Below are 23,187 nucleotides of genomic sequence, written 5' to 3'. Positions count from 1 at the left end.
CCAGCCTGCAGGAGGGAGACTCGTGTAGGGCAGGGGCTGTGCCTTTCCCCTCTCCATTTCCAGCTCCCTAGTGGGCTCACATTTCCCTGCTTGCTCTATTTCCGTTGACCCAGGTGGACGTGCCCCAGGGAGGTCTACGGATCGGCCTCATGGACTCCCTGTTCCTGTTCCCCTCATTAGTCCTCCCCCCTCTCCAGGGAACAGGTGTGTCTGAGCTGAGGCTGTAAGCAGAGCCTGAGCCCTGGACGACTGGCCTCGGGTGAGTGGGATCTGGTTGTCCCTTCACCCACCCAGGAGATCTCCACTCATCCTTCCTTACCTTGTGGTGGAAGGGGGCTTTCTCAGGGTCTCTCAGCTGTTCTTTTACCTTGAAAGCATTTTTCACAAAGAGGCCCTGGGTGACTGATGCCTGACAGGCTTCTCACAGTTTCCTCCAGCTGCTGAATCACTCTCCGATGCTTGTAACCACAAGCCTTCCTCCCCTCAAGTGAGAAAACTTCCTTTCTTCTCTGGGTGTGTTGCTCACTCTTACCCGTTGGGCTGCCTATGGGCCTACTGACTTAGCAGACACCCTCTTTGCCCAGAACTTGCCCAGAAACATTTTCCTTCTGACCCCCACCCCCTAAGCCTGGCAATGGGTCTGGGTGCATAAGTGAAATGAGTGACTTTTGCTGAGCATGGGGGATGAAGGGTGAAGGGGAAACTAACCTATGGTTAAATGCCAGCTACATGCAAGGCACCATGCTAAGTAGTTGTCGTTATTTCCTTCAGTTCTTACAAAAGCCATATGAGGTGGTTATTATTATTATCACTATTTTACAGAGTAGTACACAGGGCTCAGAGAGTTTGACAACATGGCCCCAAATCACAAGCCAAAAGGTGGTGGATATGCTATTCAAATCTAGGGCTGACTCCAGTCTCTGCCCCCCTGACCCTCCTCCTCCAGTGTGCAGAACTGCCTTCTCCTGAGTATGCCTGCCACTCAATGGGAGTTCTTCTTCTTCAGGGGAAGTGGCAGGAGTTACTGGGGCTGCCACCTGATCATTCTGCTTGAAGGCTGGGCTTCTTAATCAAGGTGAAGCTGGAAAAGTGGGCAGAGGCCAGATCATGAAGAGCCTTGTCTTTCAATGGTTAAATAACAAATGAAATGGAATTTTGTTGCATGTAGCCGTGGCCTTGCAAGGCTGACTCAGAGGCAGGGAAAAACTTTTTACACAGCAGAGCTCAGCTACATCAGCTTTTACACACCCACTGGTCTACTGGATTCGCACCTGTAGGGACTGAGAAGCCAATTTCCTCAGAGCTCCTCAGCTGGAGGGGTGAGCCCTGTCATGAGAAATGGGTGCAATTACAGAACTCGCAGAAGGTTAGCTTCATGTGGTGGCAAAGAAACCAAATGCCTCTGGAATGCTCTGCTTTGCCCAACCTTCTTTCAAACCTTACAGATAGGTTTAGTAATATTAATAGTAACAGCAGTTCCAATTGATTGTGAACTCGCTAATGGGTGACCACAGCATTAAGAACTTCAAACATATTATTTCATTTAATCCTCACAACAATCCTTGTAGGTATGGTATTACTACCTCCGCTTTACAGATGGGAGACTAAGGTTCAGTGAAAGCCAACTTTGTTTTGGCTGGTAACAGTTAGGATCAGAACACACCTCTGTGGTTTATGGTCCTAATCATTACATTGTGCTGCCTCTGACGCTGATTCTGTCAGCCACACCTTGAGGGTGTGAGGGACTCAAAACTTTATAACTGCAGCCACGATATGACTCCTCCGTTCAAGTATGAGCCTCCTGACGGACCCATGAGGCAAGCAGTGCATGCTATTATTATCCTTGCTTTATAGATGACAAAAATGATGCTCATTAAAGTCAAGAGACATGTCAAAAGTCACATAGGCAGTAAGTGGCAGAACCGGACAGACGTAGTTTTAAGGAGTCTTGTGTCTCTGTAGAGCTCTCTTGCCCATACACCGGAAAATTCACAGGGCTCCTACCTTTAAACGCAGCGTGTAAATACCACAAGTGGAATCTAGCCATAGGTGACTGCGCATGCGCACACTCCATACCCAGCTCAGCCCGAGGGCAGTGCCAGCCTCGTGTTCCCAGGTGCCAACGCGGAGCGGAGCGCGAAGGCGAGCTCTCGCTACACGTGGACAAGCCCTGGCGAATAAGAACCCGCTGTTGTAAGTCACGAGACTAAACCTAGAGAACTACACTTCCCAGAAGCGGCCTGCGGTGGACGCCGTTGTTCGATGACGTATTTCCGGAAAGACAGGCGCTGGATAGGTTGCGGAGAGGAAGTGGGCGGTTCTAAGCGGCTACTGGCTTGGCCTGTTTCCGGTAGATTCAGTGGACGCGGCGGCTGAGGTAGTGAGGAGCCGGCGTCGTCTACTGAGCTTTTCCAGGAGTGAACAGACATGGCGGCGGCTTTTCGGAAGGCGGCTAAGTCCCGGCAGCGGGAACATCGAGAGCGAAGCCAGGTAGGACCGCACAGGACCCAGGAGCGCTGGCCGGTGGCTCCATGTGCTACTCTCACCTAAGCCCTCCCCCCAGCCATCTGCGGGTACTGGTCTTTTCTGTATGGAGATGCTACATGCAGATAGATGCAAATATATGCTAACGACGCCGGGGTGGCTGGGGCGGAGCCTCGCGGTTCCGGGAGGAGGGAATTGTCGTTCTGTTTAGGAAGAGCACGACTATCCCCATTCTTTGGGGATAATCAAAGCTGTCTGGCAAGGTTTTAGTGACGTAGTTAAGTGAGGTTCTGTGTATAAAGTGCTTGACCTTCTCTGGGGAAGTTGAAGTCAAAGTTCACACTGCTGATAAGTGTCCCGGCTGGAACAGGAACCCACATCTAAAGATACCCAGCTCCGCTCGCTGCGTATGCGGGCTGACCCCCAAGAGATTGGTGTTATTAATGTGATATCATCATTATGCCTGGGCTTTGTGGTTCATGAATATCAGCCACATACGCTTTTTGTTTATGTCTCACCCTGTAATATTGGTGTTTCTCGTCTCCATTATACAGATGACAGAACTGAGGCCCGAAGAGCAAAATTGGCTTGCCTGGTCACAAACACCAAATTCAGGTCGAATAAACAGTTGTAGGACTTCTGTGGAGGGTGTGTCTGTGTGGGGAAGTTGAGTGGAAATTTGTTTAATGTATGCAGAATCAACTTATTTTGCTGCTCTCAGGAATCACAATATCCAATCTAGAAAGGCCTGTAGGGCTATCTAGTCCAACTTCACTTTTCAAATGGGGAAGAGAGAGAGAAGGATGTGTCCAAAGTTGCGTCGCTGACTGATGGGATGGAACTAAGGCCTCCCAACCACAGTTTAGTCTTCCTGCTTAATAGCACTTGTCAGACATTTATTGTGCACTTGCTGTGTGTTCAGTGGTGTATTGGGAGGAATAGTGTGATTTTGCCACTTTGTTTGGACCTGCGTGTGGACCTATCTAAAAAGTAATAATAGCTAGAAGTGCTTGCTGTGTGCCAGACCCAAAGTGCAAAATGCTTTGCTCTTGTTATTTTATTCAGCTCTCAGGGGTATGTGGAAGTAGGTACTCTAATTTTCTTATGTTTGCAGATGGGGAAGCTAAGCTCAGGTAGGTTAAGTGATTAGCCCAAAGACATACAGCTGCAGCTGGCAATCGGCAAAGCCAGGAACCAGACCAAGGGTTTTGGATCTAGAGGCTACTGAAAGTTGAATAAAGAAGCAACTTTATTAGAGATACAAAAAATGTCAAATGAGGAACATGAGAGGGAAGAGTAGAGATGATGAGAGAAAGCGTCACAGTGAAACTTGTTGGACTTGGAAGGCAGAAGTAATAGCTGTCACTCTTTGAGCCCTGACTGCATGTTAGCTACAGCCCAGTATACCGTACAAAGATTATCTCACATAATCCTACAGCATCCCTATAAGGTGAATGTTATCCTCATGTTACAAATGAGGAACCTGATACCTAAAGAGGTTGAATAGTGTGTCCAGAGGTACAGTTGAAGGTAGTTGATTTGGATTCATAGAGAAGACAGAGCTTTCAAGGCTGGCCAAGAGCATGACATGGCCATGTCTGAGTAGTAATGGAGAATCTTTGTGGGAGAGGTGAGGAGAAGTCCAGGCTGGAGACGATGGTAAACACGTTGATGAGAGCACTCTGTATTTGGGTAAAGTTTGGACTTTATCTTGTAGGTCCTTCACTGAGAAAGTGAGGGAGCTACGGAAGATACTTGGTATGGGGGGGTATGTGCTAGGCTTCCTTCTGTAATGCAGATGTACATTCAAATGGACATGACACATTTCAAGATTGCTGACTCGTGTTGCTCTTTTGATCATAAGAGTTTTCCTTCTCTACTGTCAACCTCCCATTGTTGGCTATAATTAAAATAAAAATCATTAGAAGAGGATTTGGGTGTTATTTTAAATTTATTTATTGCATCACTTCAAGGGTAGAAGGTGAGAAAGGAGACTTAAAAATCCCACCTGAGTTATTATACAAGTTTAGATAGTAGAGAAATTACACACTTCGTCAAAGATAGAGATTATTGATAGTGGAAGAGGATGTAGTGTAGGAGGGCGGGGAAGAGCACAGACTGTGGCCCCAGATCGAACAGGTCTAGTTCTAGCTTTGCCACTTTCTAGTTCTATCTATGTTCTTGGGCCAGTCATTCTCTAAACCTTATTCCCCTTTTGGAAAATTGGGCTAACACTAGTGTCTGCTTTATCTACTTTCCGTGATTGTGTGGGGATAAATGAGATTGCATGTAATGAGTATAGTAGATTGTTTTGTGATGGAGTAGTTCTTAATAAATGTGGCTTAGGATCACGATGTCGTCAGGCGTCTAGCACTGGCCTTGCCGTAGATCAAGTGCTCAAGATTTAAGCCTCATACCTTCTGTGCCATCCAAGTTCCATGTTAGAGAAAGTATTTTCTGTCATACTTGGTTTTCTCTCATGCTTTGTACCAAACTTACAGTAACAACAGTACATGTGTGCTGGGCACCTGCTGTGTGCCAAGCTGTGTGTGGGCACTACCACTTACAGAGGCTCGTTTCCTCCTCGGGATAACCATGAAAAGTAAGTACAGTTATTCTCATTTTATAGCTAGGAAACAGCAGCTCAGAGAAGTCAAGTGAGTTGCTCAAGGTTACAGATTGTTAAGAAGTAAAGCTTGAATTTGAACTCAGTTCTTCAGACTCTAAATTTAGCTCCCTTACCACAGTTGCTTCCCTGTTACTATGTTTTCCCTTCATAGTATTTTATAAACCCTTGGATTAAGCCTGTAGTAATTTTAGTACAGCTGGTAACTGCTTGCTTAGTGCCGAGTCATTGTTGCCTTTCTCTGTCCTTAATAGGCCAAGAAACCTACTATGGCAGTCCTTGTGACCTCTCTGGCGCCTGCACGGCCTCTCTGCCTCAGGCAGAGCCCAGCTGGGGGAGGGAGGGCACAGGGCAGCACATTGGCTCCCAAGACATGGATTTACTGAGCACTTCAGAGACTCTTGTTCCCATCAGGTGTCATGTTGATTTGGGGATGTGTTTGCTGAGGAAACAAAGCATTTTTTTTTCTTCTTTTGTCTTCTAGCCCGGCTTTCGAAAACATCTGGGTCTGCTGGAGAAAAAGAAAGATTACAAACTTCGTGCAGAGTGAGTGCAATCTTCTCTTGTAGAGGTGCTGCCAGGAAAGCTTACAACCTCCCTGCATTGCAGCTGAATTCCCTGAATGTCCAACAGGGGATAATTTCCTGCCATTGATAAAATGGCCAAAGCTCTGGCAGCCTGTCAGATACTCTTCTGGGACCCTGAACTTCTCTCTTTGTTTAGGCAGAGCGTTATTTGTTTAACTGTAGTTGCATTGTGAATTTTTTTTTATTATGTTGTTCCAGATCGTTTTCTCATAGTGGCTTTGATTTGCCTCTGCCTTGGTTTTTGAGCCAAAAGCTGAATCTTTTTTCTCTCCCTTTTCTTAGTTCAAGATAGAATCTAAAATTCCAGTGGTTGAGTCTCTTACATCACCATGTGTGGTGTGGAATGAAGAGATATGAAAGATGGATTCATGAGACTGAGCATGGGTGATAATGAAGTCCGAAAACATTTTATAAAACAATTATCCTCATTCTTCTTCTTCTTTAGCACTTTATTTGCAGAATATTTCACAATTATTTGTTAGCCATGCATGTCAGCTGAGGTCCTTTTTTATACTCTTGGTGCAGATGATGATGGATTAAGTGGATTTCTCTGGGTCCCAGAGTTTCTAAGGCAAATAATAATAATGAGTACTGTTATTGGGCCAGGCAGTGTTCTAAGACGGTTACCATTTTTACACTTGTTTATTCCTCCCAACAACCTTTGGGGATACCGTTATTATCACATCCATTTTACATACTAAATTGGGATTCAGAGTGGTTAACTAACTTATCCAGAAGCACTCAGCCGGAAGTGGTAGAGTCAGGGTTGAAGCCCAGACAGTTTGGCTGCAGAGTCCATGGTTCTAGTCACTCTGCTCACCATGTAGTTTCTGAATCTTATTTGATCACTTGGTGCCCAAGCTTGCATCAGAACCGTGTCTGAAGAGTTTTAATTTCTGCTTTATTTGGTCTCTCCCTGTAATGATGTAAATGGTACTAAAACTTCCATGAGATGGGGACAGTTAATTTCAGGTGGGACTGGGATAGGAGAGGACCCACAGAGAGAGGAGCTCAGCATCCGTGACAGTGGAGTGCAGATCAGATCTAGCCATTGCTTTGGCTTTTGTGAGTTTCATTTTGTATGTATCATTAGATGCTTATAAAGTTTGCTTGTTGTGGTTTTGTGTTTTTGTTTTTTTTTCTTTTTTGTTATGAACCTGTTTCACCTGCTTTTTAGTGACTACCGGAAAAAGCAAGAGTACCTCAGAGCTCTCCGGAAGAAAGCTCTTGAAAAGAATCCAGATGAATTCTACTATAAAATGACCCGGGTTAAACTCCAGGTGGGTGCCTAATGGAGCAGTTGATGTTTTGAGCTCCAGCTCAGTAGCAAAAATAAAGATAAGAGAGGCAATGGAGAGATTGGATCCTTGGCTGCTATTTAGCCCTTCTCCAGTTGGTCAGGTGCTCTTGGTCAGTATCCAAGGCAAAATTGCCCCTTGGTGAGCAGCATGCATTTCTGCCCCTGAGTCTGAGTTGTCTCATGCCTGGAGCTGTTCTGAGAGGATAACTGGAGGTTCTGAATTGGACGTGTGCTCCTTGGAGGCCTGGTGCATTGGATGGCTGTTGCGTGTAGCTTTTGGTTGTCTTTGTTCCAACCATGAACTATGCCAATGACTTGCTAATGATTTTAATCTAATAGCAAATGTGTCTTTTAAATTTGGATTCTAGGATGGAGTTCATGTTATTAAGGAGACTAAGGAAGAAGTAACTCCAGAACAGCTGAAACTGATGAGAACTCAGGATGTCAAATACATAGAAATGAAGAGGCTTGCAGAAGCTAAGGTAACAACCAAAACTCTTTGTTCTGATATTTTTGTTGGTTAAGAAGAGAAATAGAAATCCACTGGTCTCAAGTTACAAGTTGATTTATTCTGACATTTCCAATCTTGAAGTATTCTTAATTATAATAATAATTTAAAAGTATGGTCCCATATAAGTGGCTGATAGGCACATGAGAAAATGCTCAATATCATTAATTATCAGAGAAATGCAAATCAAAACTGCAATGAGGTATCATCTGACCAGTCAGATTGGCCATATTAAAAAGTCCACAAACCATAAATGCTGGAGAGGGTGTGAAGAAGAGGGAACCCTCGTACACTGTTTGTGGGAATGTAGTTTGGTGCAGCCATTATGGAAAATAGTATAGTGATTCTTTAAAGAACTAAAAATAGACTTATTGGATAATTGATCCAGCAATCCCACTCCTGGGCATACATCCGGAGGGAACTCTAATTCAAAAAGATACATACACCCCAATGTTCATAGCAACACTATTTACAACAGCCAAGAGATGGAAACAACCTAAATGTCCATGACAGATGACTGGATAAAGAAGTTGTGGAATAGTTACACAACGGAATACTTAAACTCAGTCATAAAAAAGACTAAAATGCCATTTGCAGCATCATGGACAGACCTAGAGATTGTCATTCTAAGTGAAGTAAGCCAGAAAGAGAAAGAAAAATGCTGTATGATATCACTCATATATGGAATCTACTTAAAAAAAAAAAGACACAAACGGACTTATTTACAAAACAGAAACAGACTTGCAGACATAGAAAACAAACTTATGGTTGTCAGGGAGGAAAGGGGGTCAGAAAGGATAAATTGGGAGTTCGAGATTTGTAGATACTAACTACTATATATAAAAAACAACAAGTTTTTTTTGTATAGTACAGGCAGCTATATTCAATATCTTGTAAGCTATAATGAAAAAGAATATGAAAAGGAACATACGTATGTATGTGTATGACTGAAACATGCTGTACACCAGAAATTGACACAACATTGTAAACTGACTATACTTCAAAAAAGAAAAAAGTATGGTCAGCATGGTGGAATGGAATGAGGCAGACTTAGGTATATTCTGGCTCTGCCGTTTACTATCCCCATGGTTATGGACAAATTAACCTCCCTGAGGCTGTTTTCTCATTTGTATCTCATAGGATTGTTGTAAGGATTAGATAAGTTTTGTGGAACACCTAGTCTAGTACCTGATATGTGGTTGGTGCTTGATAAATTTTAGTGGTCCTTTCTTTTAAAAGAATGAAGCAAATTCTTTGCTGACTGGTGATAATGATGTGAAATGGTTTAAACTTTGGCAAATTCATTTCTGATACCCTGGATACCCAAATATAAAAGGAGACTGTATTCTGTATTCTAGAAAATTGAAAGACTAAAATCAGAGCTCCATCTGCTGGATTTCCAGGGGAAGCAACAGAATAAGCACGTGTTCTTTTTTGACACCAAAAAGGAAGGTATGAAATGTTTGAAGGTTTCTGGGACAGTCTAACATACTGATTTGTGTTGCTTGGTGTTAGAGACAGTGCCTTAAGGTTTCTCTTGATTTTAGTTGAACAGTTTGATATCGCAACTCACCTACGAACAGCCCCAGAACTAGTTGACAGAGTCTTTAATAGGCCCACGATAGACACCCTGCAGAAGGAGAAAGTGAAAGGAGTGAACCATCAGACTCGACTTAAGGTAATTTTCTCCATTTTTCTTTAGGTCTGAGTTTAGGGGAATCTCCCCCACCCCCCTGCATTTAATGTAATTATTTGTGGAAAACATACCAAATTCTTTTAGAAAAGTGGAAGGAGGATTTGGTGATGGGGATGGAAGTGGAGGAGGGTTCTTGTTTCTAAGATTGGAGGACCTGTAGCATCGTGTCAGGAGCTGCAATTCTGGCCTCTAGATCTACATTTGAATCCCAGCTCTGATCCTGGGCTTTGTGCTTTCATTGCTTGTAACATGCCAACAGTTTAAAACTGCAGAGAAAGCAGGGGACACTGAACACGAAGGGATTTGGTATACTTTGAGACTAAACCTCTAGCAGTGAATATGCATGTCAAAAAGGCTTCCATATTAGGGATTTGTACCCCAAATTTTGTATTGATTTGTCCTTATGGTGCTTTCCATCTCTGTGTTTGTGCAGAAAACATGCTTTTTCTCCAAGTTTTCTGGAGTTGAACTCTCACTTCTGACTGATTCATTTAGAAAAATGCTGTCAGTGTGTTTCAAGCAGACAGCTGTTCTGTTTTGATTTGAATCATTTACACCCATCAGCTTTGCTTCCAGTGTTTAATTTCACAGCAGCTTCTCTAGCTCAGAGGCAGCTAAACTTGCTTTAGTAATATAAATACCCTTAATTAGTTTGACTATATTGGGTAATCCCATAAATTTGACAGTCTGTGCAATAAAGTGAAAACAAAAGCTGTCTGAAACCACTGCTGTGAGACTGTGCTCAAGTTGGTGGGTTGTGTAGTTTTGAGGCCCAGGAGTGGTCGCCTCTGTGTGGATAACACGTCCAGTGGAGGAGCCGGCTGGCTGGTGTTCTAGTGAGCACCGTGCTTGTCATTTAGTTGTATTTTCAGTTAGCTGTGTCACTGACACTTCTCAAGTCTGGCAGAGTCCCTAAAGAGATGGGTGTTTCGAATTCCTGTGTAGAATACTTCACCAGCATACCTTTTGAGCAGTTGGGAAGGTTTGGATCTTGCCATTTTTGTCTAGTGGTGTTGTTTCTTTTGATTTTGTTTAAAGCAAAATTAATTTTATTAGATCGCCGGTGGGTGGGTTGCAAGGGAATTTTTAGTCTGCCACTTGGAGGGGGTAGGCAGTCCATGAATGGGCTTTAGGAAGTCTGTAAACACCCTCTGCTCACATGGAAATTTTGTGCGACTGGGTATATATGTTTGTATGAATTTGTACAAACGCATGTGTACCTTTATTTCAAGAAAGAATCCAAAACTGTCATCAGTTTCTCAGAGGTCTATGATTCCCCCACATTTGAGGACCGTTGGTCTTTGAGGAGTCATCAGCAGTAAGAATTCTCAGGTCAGCTTCTGCTGAAAAAGTCCTCTGCCCTCTGAGTTCCTCAGTTCTCAGACACCAGCACACTGCCCGGTGGCTCTTCTGGTCTTTTCCTCTCACCTCGTGTTGGGTTTCCAGTATTGGTTCATTCCTGCTTCCCCTTAGATAACCGCGACTCTCACACAAAGGGTGAAGCAGCTCAGTGTAGTAGTGGAAAGATTCCTGGGATCCGCGAGGCTCGTGGCACAGTCCTGACCCTGCTCCAGGTGAACCGTGTGTCCCTGGGCAAATCTCCAAGGTTCCATCGAGCTCTGGAATGTGCTGTTCCTAAAATGGACAACTTGAAAGTATCTTGTTACGTTGATTCCTGGCTAAGGAGAGAATTGATGAAACCATTTATGCGTTTGGGCCTAAGTGGATTAAGAAACAGTTTCTTAACCCATTTTTATCCTGTTAATTGTTTTACTGAAAACGTGTGTGCTTTCTTTTGCAGCGGATAGCTAAAGAAAGGCAGAAGCAGTATGACTGCCTGGCACAGCGGATTGAACGCGAGAAGAAATTGTTCATTGTTGCCCAGAAAATTCAGACACGCAAAGATCTCATGGTGAGGAGAGAGAGCCTCAGGCCTTCATTTAATTTTGTGTTATTTTTACCTTGTAAAGGTCTTAACTGAGACTGGATTTCAGCGGTGTATAAATCAACCCCATTGAAAATGTCTGCTCCTCAGGGGCAGTGGTTTGAGCCAGTGTCTGCTTCTCTGACAGTGTTGAAATGTTCCTTGATTAAGAAGGTAATGAGGGGCTTATTAGTCAATGCTTTGGAACAGCAAAGGGTAGGATCGGGTGGCATATGAACTTTATGGTTTACGAGCAGCTATCTGTAACATTTAAACAGGTTAACAAAACAGTGCGTGTCACTCACTGGTGTTTAAAAATAGACAACATTGTGTAGTTAAATAGCAGAGCTGAGGAATTGTAAGATGCCCCTTTCATGTTATTATCATTCCTCTAAATGTCAAGTTCTTCAGCTTTGCAGGTCATTTAGGTCTGTCTTTGTGAGCTGGGGTTCCGTGAGAGAAGAAGTCCTACAAAACTTGATTTGAGTGCCTGTCTTCTCAGTTTTCCCAAGAACTTCTGCACAGCGAGCACTGACATAGATGCCCAGGGAGGGCTTGATTCACTGTGTCTGGGATGCCTTTAGGGCAAAGGGCTTTGTTTCTCCTGAACACTGCGCCGCGCTGAATTAGGGGCTTCCTCACAGGTAGTTCATTAACCTTCCTGTCTTACATGACCCTGTCCTGCTGTTTACTGGAAACTTTTTACTCTCTTGTAGGATAAAACTCGGAAGGTAAAGGTGAGGAAAGAAACAGTGAACTCCCCAGCTATTTACAAGTTTGAGAGTCGTCGAAAACGTTGACGTGTTGTAGATATGCCTTGTCATTCCGCATGGAGCTGAGTTAATGGTTTCTTTTTTCCCCCAGTAACTTCAAATTCAGTTGGTCTAAATGATTTGGTTTTCCTGTTTGTAACTGTAATTTATTATAGATCTGACATTTGCTACGAGCTATATTAAAGCCCCTTCCCCTGTCTAAATTGTTCGTGGGTTGTTGAAATCAGTCTTGTTTTCATGTATTTTTATTTTATTTATGAAAGTTATATAATCTCATCACGGCAAATTTGGAAAATAAATGAGTTCATCCCAAATCCCAATACTTGTTCAAGAGCAGCAAATAATTGTTGTATACTTACAGTGATGGGGGTAGGGAGACGGTGGTGAGCAACTACCAAGAGCTTCCTGGCTTGTTTCCTCCGTTTTGTAAAGGTTTGTGCAGGTTTCTATTGGTTTCTGTGTCTTGTAGTTGTAATTATAGTAAACACTTTTATGGCCTGCTTTTTACACTTACTATTACATTGTTAGCTCTTTTTTATTACATCACTAAATTTTTAAAAAGTAATATATGCTTATCATAAAAATTAAAATAAATATTTTTAATGTTTGCATAATGTTTTGTCCAGTGGATGGACTGATTTTACTCTCATTCATTTGTCATTTACTGGGCATTCAGGTGACTTCATAAGTTAGCGAAGGAGGAAATTTTTTTCCTTTACGCTTGACTGCAGGTAGAAATCCTTGGGGTTAGGAACATACAGGGCACCTCTTCTTTACCGACAAGTCTCCCATCAGAACAGACCTGGCTCTCTGTTCTTGCCCTCCTGGCCAGCTCGTGATTCCAAGGCTATCGGTGGCTTTTTACAGGCCTTCACCCTGGAGATACAGACCCTAGGATGTGTGTGGCAGACACACAGACTTCCCGAGCCTCACCCTTCCTTTCCCTGCCCATATAGGGATGGTAGGCTGAGGCCGGTCAGGACAGGACTGAGCATGCTTAGAGTAAATGTGGGAGAAACAGGATTCTGGGAGGTTTGCTTATACCTCACCCCCTGGAGGGGCAACAGTTCTGTGTAGATTTTAAAGATTAAAAAAAAAATTGTTAAAACCTATTAAGTTCCCATGAATGCTGTATTTTTTGAACAAAGCCTAACATGAAAGCCTGTTTCCTCAGGGTATACTCAGTGAGATTCAGATCTGGGGGCCCTGGAAAATAGGAAGAAGGGCCTGGGGACTGGAAGTGAGCAGCTTTTGCCTTCAGGAAGGAAGTGCTTCCCAGCCTGTGCAGGAAGTCACTCCTGGGGAGGTGCTGAGCTGAGTAAATGTTGATATTCTTGTAACGTAGACCCGACCCTGGGAAGGGACTCATCATGTGAGGACTGGACTGAGGAGCGAACAGATCAAGCAGCAGTCTGTTCCTGGGACAAAACAGCTTGATCCTGCTGCTCTGACCCTCCCTTGCCCCTGCTGGGGAGGAAGGTGGGAGGAGGAGGGCGGTGAGCCTAAATGCCTTCTCGTGGAAGCACACGCCCACACCAAGTACCCACACTTCGTGGGCTCTCACATGAAGAGATGTGCGAGGTACAGACTGCTCAGGCCTCAGAAACACAGATGCGTGCACATCTGTGTATCCCCTGGTTCACAAACACACCTCCAGGTACACAGGTTACACACCCACAAGGCTTCACATGATACCTGGGTACACAGTGATGCTTGAAGAGGCACATGCACAGGCCAAATGGAGCAGGAAAGTCCATCCTCTCCCAGTATCATTAGTTCCAAGGTACAAGTAATCAGAGCACTCACTGTCAGAGGATAAAGCTCTGGGAGGGAACTGCTCTTAAACTGAGGGTTGTCGCTAAGACCCAAGGATTCTGATGTGATGAACCTAAGACACTCCAGCCTCATGGGTCGGGAAAATAGGCCAGGAATTTGATGTTTTGGTGCCCACCGGGACCTCAGACTCCTGGCTCCTTGCTTAGGAAGGGAGGGATTGTTGCTTCCTTAGGGTCCGCCCCCTACAGGTCTGGAGGGTGCTTTGGGCTCTTGGTGTCCTTCTCTGGCTGTGCCAAGGGGAACTATGGACGTGGAGAGCATTTCTGTCGGCAGAGCTCTTCTGGTTCAGGTTTCATACAGACCAGCAGCTCCCTGGACGACACGGGACTCCCAGGCCTCTCCAGCAGAGAAGCAGCCAGCCCGGCTCAGGCTTAGCCTGTTGCCACATCTTAGGGCCCGGAAGCAAGAGAGTGTCAGGCCCTAGCTTTATTCTTGAAGAAAATCTGATTCCTGGTGACAGGGTGGGAAAGAGCCCAGTAGGTGGAGCTGCTGCCCCTTCACTGGGGTTAGTTCTCAGGATGCTGGTGTCCACTTAGCACACTTTGCTTCTGTAGAAAGCGTCCTGTACTCTGTGGGCGCTTAATATGCATTTGTTTATTGAATTTAATGCCATGTGGGAGAGCTCTTGTGAAGAAAGATTTTCTCCACCCCAGCTCCCCCAGCTGGAGATGAGGGTGGCCCCCAAACAAAGACTGGGCAGGAAAGGATTTTCCCCTCCCATTTCTAATGAGGACCATGAAGGAAACATGTCTTGGGAGTCCCAGGTTGCTAGAGAGTGGTCCCACCCAGACGTGGTCCGGGTCTCCCTGTGTGTGATTCTGAGCATCTGTTTATGGCTGGCTGTCTCCGCTGCTGCTGGCTGTGGGGCAGCAAACCATTTGAGCTGCACATCCTCCATCAGGGAAGGCAGCCAGCAGATGCAGGCTCGCTCTGCCTACCTGCAGAGGCCGGTGAGGCCGGAGCCTGTTGGGACTTGAGACAGTGAGGCAAGTGGGTGTATGGTGCTGGCCTCCTTCCTCCAGCTCTCCCAGTGCCTCATGCACTGGGGGTTGGGGAAGGGTGGGCTGACGCTTGGGTGGGAGTCCTGGCCCAAAGGCCCAGGTGAGTGGAGGAGTCAGGGTCGGACCTGAAATTACCATCTTGAGGCTGAGCCGGCAGGTTTCTTGGAGTTGCCTCCTGGGGTCAGAGGGTGCACTCTCTTTTGCCAGCCAGCTCACGGGTCCTCCCTGCTGGCGGGGCTCCCAGCCGGCTCCCTGGGTCTGTCTCAGCAGAAAGGGCAGGGAAGGAGCAGATAAGCTACGCAATCCCAAGGGGGCAGAGCTTCCCTTCCCAAGTCCAGCGCGTAGAATTAGGAGGGTCAAGAGCCTGCCCAGTTCATGCTGCTGCAGGTTCTCCTGTCCTAACTTCCCTGGGCAGAGGGAAGAAATCGCTCCCATTTCTTCAGGCTCCCTAGAAGGGATCTCCCGGTTCCTTATTCCTAGATCCATCATCATTGCTTTTGGGAAGCTGTCTAATCTGTATCTCTCCTAACTGGAGTTGGTATCTTCTTCTCCCTGCCCAGTCCTGTCTGCTTCACTCGATGGCCCTGGTAATGACCATGGCCATGTCCTCTCGTGTGAGGGGAGCAGACTGGTGTCGGGGTGCTGGTGCTGCGGAGGTGGTGGTAGAGGCTGGTCTGAAACGGAGCCAAAGACCGAGCTGTTTCTCGGCAAGAGGAGTTTGTCTGAGGACTGTTGTGTTTGGGGTTGAGGGTGGAAAGGAAGCCCTTTCCTTTCCTCTTGTCGTCTGTCACCTGACGGCCAAGCCCAGATCATAAGTGTTAATGAAATCATGGTGCCCCACGGAGGCAGCTGGGCAGCCCCCCCACCGCCCTGAATTCAGCCTGACTCATTTACAGCTCTCTCCCAGTTCCCCCAAAGGCTTCTCTCTGAGGTGACAAATGTGGGGGGGTTGGTTTCAGGTTTCATGTTTTCACATTACTGGGTGGAAAAAATAACCTTTCCAAACCCCAAAACCAGCCTCTACAGCAGAAACAACATGTCCCGAGAGTAATGAAAATTTCCCCATCTTCTCTCAGCTGTTCAGCGACGCTGAGGCCAGTGACTGAGGGGTTCAGAGGAGTGGGGGTTGGAGCCGGGCTGAGTAGAGTGTTGGGGACAGTCCCTTTGGAGGTGGTGGCAGCACTTGCCTTCCTGCGTAAAGACAGGGGAGGACCTTTGCAGGGCTCTCTAGCTCTGAAGGCTGGGTCTCCAGTGGCCAGCCACGGATTGCCAGGGGGCTGGGACAGTCAGCTCAGGATGGGCAGGGACCAGGGAAGGAAGCCACCATCTCTGGCTAATTTGATCCCAGGAGATTGGGGTCAAGTGGCTCTCCCTTGGAGAGGGCTCGAGGTGGAGTGGTAGGTGGGAGGATACAGGGTCCATCTGGCACGTGGAGACTGGGGGGCACCACCCCCACCTGCTCCTAGCTAGTAGCATTATAAACCCACCCCCTGCCCCAACCCCAACAGGGGCAGATGGCTTCCATAGCAGATGGAGACTAGGCCAGCAGTGGCTGGATGAATCTCAGCCCAGCCTCCCTGGCTAATAAGACAATCCAGAGGGGCAGTGGCAGGATATGTGTGTCTGTGTGTGTGTGTGTACGGGATGGAGTCCTGGACTTTCTGGGCCATTCTGGGGGTGAGGGAAAGAGGGAACCCCAGATAGAGTCGTGGACCTTGGGGCCACACCTACGTTTGCTGTGTAGGGGTGGCAGGTGCTCAGGACCCCGACATTGCCCACCTGCCTGGGCTCCTGAAGCTACCCTGGGTTAGTTCTGCAGTGAAGAGGATGGTCCCGGAGTGGGAGTCTCTGCCGCAGCTGGAGCCTGGTCGGCTGCAGGCAGAACCCCTGCCAGGTCCCCGGAGCTCAGGGCCTGGGCAGCAGCTCCTCCCAGAGGGCGCACCCGTTCATTATGCGCTTGGGCTCCCTCACTGCGCAGGCAGGCAGCGGCCTTCATTAGCGGGGGAGCTGGGGTCTGTTTTGGCTGCCTCATCAGCATCAGTGAACTGCGTCCCTGCGAGATTTGATACAATTTAATTAACCTAATTAAAAGCTCTGATTGCAGAGATGATTGGGGTAGCGCCAGCAGCGACTGCATATTTATAATGAGCTGCAAGGTGTGGGACCACAGCCAAACGCCACGCATCCTAATGAGCGGGAGCCGGGAGCCAGGGAGCGGGAGAGTGAACGTTTATTTTTGGCAACAATGCCCAGTTCCTCCCTGCCAGGGAGTCAGAGACCCAGGGAGCAGAGATGGACCTGCCTGCAGAGCTCTTCGGTGCAAAGTGGAAGCAGGAATGTATGCCCCAGGTGTCCTGGTGCCTTCAGACGCCCACACGCGCACAGTGGCCGTGTTTTCTGCTTGCAGAGATGGGGGCTGGGACCCCAGCAATGCACTTTTCCTGACTCTCTCCATCTCTGGGAGGCAAGGGCTGCCTTCTGAACCATGAGCCCTGGTATGAGGATACGGTCCAGCAGAACCACCTCGATTTCAAGAGTTCTGGATCCTTGGGCTCTTCTCTCAAACTTGCCGAGGGAGATCAGAGGCTGAGAAGCTGGGTGGGGAATCAGAAAAGAGGTCTGGACGTCCAGGAGACTCAGGTGAGGATCTTGGGCCTGGAGCAGACAGAAGAAACAGGAGAGATGAAACTCCAGCTCATCCTAGACCCCCATCTCCTCACTCTCTTCCGAGAACCCTGCCCAGAGAGGGCCACCTCCCCTGGACTCTCGTCTCCCACTGCCTCTGCCTGGGGAGTCTGGGTTTGTCTGACTCAGCATTTCCGCTGTAAATCACATCTAATAATAACGAGAGTGAGAGCTGGGGCAGAGAGGCTGTGGGTGAAGGGGGCACTGGTGAGAAGGGGTGCGCTGCCCAGGTGCAGAGGAGTGTTAAGCGTGGAGGGAGCTCCGGGCTGGCAGGATTGGGGGCCTATGCTCTGGAAGCCACCATCAGAGGCGGGGTGGGGGGTGAGGGAGGAAGAAGGTGGGAGCAACCCTCCTCTCTCACCCCCACCTCTGCCCGGGGAGCTTGTGTAGGTCACGGGCTCAGCCAGCCTGGCCCAGCCCCCCAGTGCTCTGAGTGCCGCCAGGACAAGATGAGATTTGTCCCCAGCCCACCTTGCAGAGCTGCAGCTGTTCAGCTCTCTTATCAATCTTCTCTGTGGGTTTAATCATCTCTCTGTCATCCTGCTGGTGAAGCCCTCCCCTTCCTGGAGCCTGGCTCTCCTCCAATCCACCCCCCCCCCGACACAACCATCCTTCCCTACCTGACTTCCCTTGTAGGAGAGAGAGGTGGGCCAGGGTGGCTTTGCCCCAGCTTTAGTCTCAATGGTTCCTGTTTTTGCCAGATGTTAGCAGGGGTTAGGGGTGGGTAGAGGTGGCACTGGTAGGTAACCTGTCCTTGTGGGGTGCCCATGATCTTTGACTCCACTCCAGGCTGGTAGCTTGGCCATGAGGGCCATTAGCCCAGAGCCCAGAGACTGTGTAGGTGTGGTGTCCATCGCTTCCTCCTTCCTCTCTTCTGCCAGCCCCCCGGGGGCTGAATCCACCCGTGCCGTCCAGCCAGCTAGCTCTGGTCTCTCTTCCTGACTGGGTCCTGTGGGTCTCCGCCCCATGGAGCCTTGCAGGACTCTGCGGCCCGCGGGCCAGAACCACGAGCCCACAGCTCTGCATGTGTCTTGGGGAAGAGGGTGCCCGGGAGTCAATGGTGCCTGTGTTGTGGTCCAGGCCGGGAGCCAGGGTGCACGAGGCTCTGGGGCCCGTCCTGTGCTGACGTGCACAGTGACCTTCAGGGCAACTCTTAGGCCCTCTCTGCTTCGCACTCTCTCCCCTCCAGAGTATTTGGGGAATGGGCAGGGAGTGGGTGGCATGGGTGTTGTATGCACCCCTCAGAGGGCATATGAGAAAGGGCCCTTCCTCCTCCGCTTGCCACTCCCACCCCGGGCACTCTCAGTGCACATGGAAAGCCAGCTGTTCCCCATTTCTCTGAAGGGGATGGAAGGTCCCAGAGAGGGCTAGGACTCGCCTGGGCATCAGGCATCTTTTCCTTGAGGTGGGGGCTGAGAGGGTCCCTCAGTAGGGGACCACAGGTTCTGGAGGGGCACCGACTAGCCTTGGGCTGCAGGGGGCTTGCTCCCTTCAGCACAAGGCTGGGCTCCGGAGGACAATGGCGTGTTGATGAGGCTTTGGTCCTGGTCTCACATGACCCAACGGGGGTGGCTGGACCGCACGTGGCTGAGCCGCCTGGACTGACCTTTGGTCGCTGGCTGAGGAAGAGAGGAAGCCACGGAGCTCCCTCCCACTCAGTACACGCGGGGCACCCTGCCGCCCCCACCCCAAGAACAGCCCTCTGGGTACACATAGTCTTCACCTACCTCCTCCTTCTGGCCTTCCTCTTTGCTCCGCTCTGTATGAGTGTATATTGTACATGAGCATGTCTGTCTGTGTGGCAGCCAGACAGTGAAGGACAGTGAGAGAAGAAACCCCCTTTAATGGGTTCTTTCCAATCAAGGATGAAGTTTCTTCCACTGTGGGGACAATTGTGGGGAACAGGGTGGGGCCAAAGTGCAGGTGTGTGTCTACGCATGTGTGTTCATGGGCACAGGTGGACACGAGTGTGCACGTGGAGGACAATGCCTCCTAACCTGCCCTGTCCTATGACCTCTGTCCTCCTCTGGTGGGAGGCGGGGGACATCTATGGTCAGTATCTTCCAGTTTGGGCTGGAGCCACATCCCCCTTTTGGCACAGGGCCAGAGTGTTACTTTCAAAAGGAAAAAGGAAGACATTTTTCATTTTGGGAGGAGGGGAGAGGAAGTTGTGTAATTAGCGTAATCAATTGCACTAACCAAAAATTACCATTCAGAGTTTGGGGTTTTCTTGGGCATGAGCCACCTGGTCCTCCTTGCTTGGCCCTGCAATAAACTTTTCTCTGCTCCAAAACAAAGGCAAAAACAAAACAAAACAAAACAAATGAACAAAAAATGACCGTTCAGTGAGAAGACAAGATGCATCCACGTGTGCACACACAAACACACTGGGAGTTATGCACAGACACGTGTACACAGAAGGAAAGTTGAGATACAGAGAGATAGGGAGGTAGGGATATACTTACACCTATGGTTCTTGAAAGGAGTTATCTGTCCCGCTTCCTCTTCCTCAACAAGGTGGATATAGAAAAGCAGGTTTTATCTCAAGAGACTCTTTCCCTGAAATCTCCAGGGGGCTGAGGCCCTGGGCCTCTGAGATGGGGCAAGCCAGCACAAATGACTTGCTATAGCAGTTTGAATGTGGCCTGACTTTGTTACATAATATTACAAATATTACGTGAAGATTTTTTAAGGAGTCCTCCTCTGTCGGGAGCCCCATCCAAGTTTTTCACTAGGGCCAGTCCACCCCAACATCCCTTTGGTGGCCCTGGGAATATGTTGAGGGAAGTTACATTCCCAGATCTGGGGTTGGGTGGGAGTAGGGTGTCCAGATGCTGTTGTGAGGAGGCCTGTGAGGACGGGACCGCACGTATACCCTCAGGCTGATTCTCTGGGCTTCTCTCAAATTAACAGCTTTGAGCGGTTTGGTGGAGGGGTGTTTCTGGACGCTCCCCCTCCCTCCCCTCTGTTTCCCTTTCTGGCCACCCCCCGCCCACCCCCCCATAGAGTCCTGTTGATCCCACTGGATGCTGGGGAAACCCTGTAGTAGTACGGGAATGGTCCTTAGCACTGAAGCAGGAAGGACAGAGCCTGAAGGGGCTGGGATGGAGGCTGAGGCTGAGGGAGCGGCTGGAGCTGGGATTTGAAGTTGAAGCCAAGTTGAACGTGGGTGGACCAGTCAGGTTGTTGGAGGTCGGGCTGGCAGGGTGTCTCTTTCAGTCTTGACAGGATTCTGAGAAACCTATTTTGGGGGTCCAAGGCAGATGTTTTCCCCCAATGAAAAGAATGTTTGGTGTCTGCTCTCCCCTCCGAGGGGCGGGACAGTCCCCCTCCCCCTGCTCCCCTCAGCTGAGCAGAGTCATACATCACCAAGGGGCCGGGCTCCCTAGATGTATTACCCTAATACGTCGCTATAGCAACCCCACTCTAATCCTGCATTATTCTAATGTGGTCCCCCTCCCCACTGTGATGTATAGCTTGAGTCTTGGAGCTGCAAGGCCCCTTCTCTGAGTCTGCTCCAAGCACCCCAGGGATGGGCGGGTCTGAGGCCAGCTTGGCTTCCTTGGGTCCTGTCTTGCTCCTCCTCACCCTGTGCATGGGATCCTTTGTGAGCTGGGCTGTGGAGGTGGGCTGTGGCCCATCCGCCCACCCGCCTGCCCGCCCAAAGAAGGGAAGCAGCAGGCCCTGTGTCCTGGCCCTGGCACATGAGTGCCTGACGCACCGACCCACGCCAGCCTGCCCAGCCTGCCCAGCCTGGGGACCTGAGGCCTTGGGGTTGGGGGCCAGGGCAGGACAATGGCTGCATTCCGGCTGCCAGCCACAGGCCCCTATTGTTCCTGTGGACACTGCCTGCTTGAGGGCCAAGATTCTGGCCCTCACCCCACGTGGGGCGTAGGATGCTACCCGGGCCACTCCCCCGGGGACCATAGAGGGATGATTCATGGGGTGACCAGGGCACAGCAAGCCCCAGCTGTGCCCAGATTCTGGGGGGTGGGAGGGGGAGGTGACTGAGGGTTGTTTGTGTCAGGGGAGGGGGGGTTGAATAGCCAGAGGACTCAGGGCCGTGGACACTAACCACGTCATCTTGTACTCCTCCTCGTGTGTGGGCTGGTCAGAGAGGCCTCATTGTCAGTGGGGCAGGCCCACCCAGACTAGAAGGGAAGTGAGGATGGAGAGAAGCCACCTCGGAGCTGGGAGGACCCATAGACCACGCCTCACACAGCACTGGTGAGGACACTGAGGTCCAGAGAATGGCAAGGTCACACAGCTAGGTGGGGACAGGCCTGGGTCCAGAACATTTCCCCATGTATCTCTGGTGTTGAGATGCTGTTGTCATTTCTGGTAAAAAAACTGAGACCCAGTGGGAATCTTCAACACTGGCAGAAGTTATGTTCATAAGCTCCTTCCTCTCCCCGACTTCCTTTGAAATCCCTCTAGTTTAGGTCAGCACCTGGCATCCCTGGAATGAGAAATTATGGGTAAGGAGAGTCCAAGGGCCATGCAGATGCCATACTGACTACAGCTTCTGTAGAGCCCCGAAGAAATGAATTGGGCATGGAGGTTACCAGTGCTCCAACACACAAGAGTCATAGCTGTAACAATAGACTTCATTGTTTCCTCCCAAACAATGGTCTCACTTGGGCTCTCGCGTGCGTATTCTATATGACTGAGAGGTAGGGAAGGGAAGAGGCTGATCCAGGAGTGTTTCAAGGACAGGGAGATTGGTCTTATTTATCTCTGCGTTCCTGCTTCTCAACATAGGGCCTGTTAAATTGGGTGATTGGATGTGTGGATGGATGGTGGATGGTTGGGTAAATGGATGAGTGGATGGTTGAAAAGGTAACTAAGAGTGGTATGGATGAGTGGATGGGGGGGTAGATGGGTGAATGGATGGTTGCATGGGTGCATTGGTGGGTTGGTGAATGGATGAGTGGATGGAGGTAGGAAGGATGGATGGATAAATGAGGAATGCTCATTTCATATATTGAGGTCCAGAGATGACAAATGACCCAACTTAGTGAGGGCCATGTGGGTTATGGACCCAACTCCATAAACAGTGGAGTGAGGCCTGAATCCAGGTACTCCAGGGCCCCACCTTTGAGGCTGGGATGCCCTGTGGCATGGTTTGGTGGTCAACCTCTGGGCAGGGTTGCAGCAGAACCAGGAGTTGGGACCTGGAGGAATTTATAGTTAGATTAGTGTCATGGTAGATGGCTTTGCAGGGTTTAGGGGCCTTGACCCTGAGTTGACTCTTCTGTGCTGGGGTCAGAGGAGGTGTGTGGAAGGGTCCTGAGCAGGGCAGGAAGAGGCACGAAGCTTTAGGAAGGGGGAATTTGTGGAGTCTAGGGACTTTGCGGCTGAGTGATTTTGCCTCCCTGGGATCAGGCCCTGAGCTAGGAGCCCCAGAAGCGACCCCCCACTCACTCTTCCTGACCCAGCTTAATGGTACCACCTTCTATGAGGCCTTCCCTGACCCCATGGGTGCTGTCTCTCCAGAACCCAGCACAGAGCCTTAGTACTTAGAAGGGATTCTGAGCATATTACCAGGGGCTCGGGGTTGCCACAAGAGTCGGAAGTGGGGAATCGGCTGGGAAATTGCACCTGCCTCTAATTTTCTGGGTCATTTTGGGCAAGTCCCTTAACATCCTTGGGCCCCTGTTTCCTCTTCTGTGGACTGGGAATGGAGAGCTTGAACTTTTCTTCCCAGAATGGTTTTGAGGTTGAGGAGAAATAATTCTGGAGGGAAAAGAGTTCTATGCATGATTTT

The 23,187-nt window shown here is 48.8% G+C and overlaps 1 protein-coding gene across 1 annotated transcript; it reads left to right on the top strand.

The window, feature by feature from the left end:
• Nucleotides 1-2,330: 2,330 nt before the first annotated feature.
• On the top strand, nucleotides 2,331-12,512 carry UTP11 (UTP11 small subunit processome component). The gene is made up of 8 exons (XM_010959856.3): nucleotides 2,331-2,490; nucleotides 5,595-5,656; nucleotides 6,875-6,977; nucleotides 7,366-7,479; nucleotides 8,864-8,957; nucleotides 9,053-9,183; nucleotides 11,003-11,113; nucleotides 11,842-12,512. The coding sequence occupies exons 1-8, from the start codon at nucleotides 2,428-2,430 to the stop codon at nucleotides 11,923-11,925; spliced, it is 762 nt and encodes a 253-aa protein (XP_010958158.1). The 5' UTR covers nucleotides 2,331-2,427; the 3' UTR covers nucleotides 11,926-12,512.
• Nucleotides 12,513-23,187: the final 10,675 nt, after the last annotated feature.

The sequence above is a fragment of the Camelus bactrianus genome, chromosome 13 (genome assembly GCF_048773025.1).
Source record: "Camelus bactrianus isolate YW-2024 breed Bactrian camel chromosome 13, ASM4877302v1, whole genome shotgun sequence".
NCBI lineage: Eukaryota > Metazoa > Chordata > Mammalia > Artiodactyla > Camelidae > Camelus > Camelus bactrianus.
This window is presented reverse-complemented; position numbering and strand designations above follow the sequence as displayed.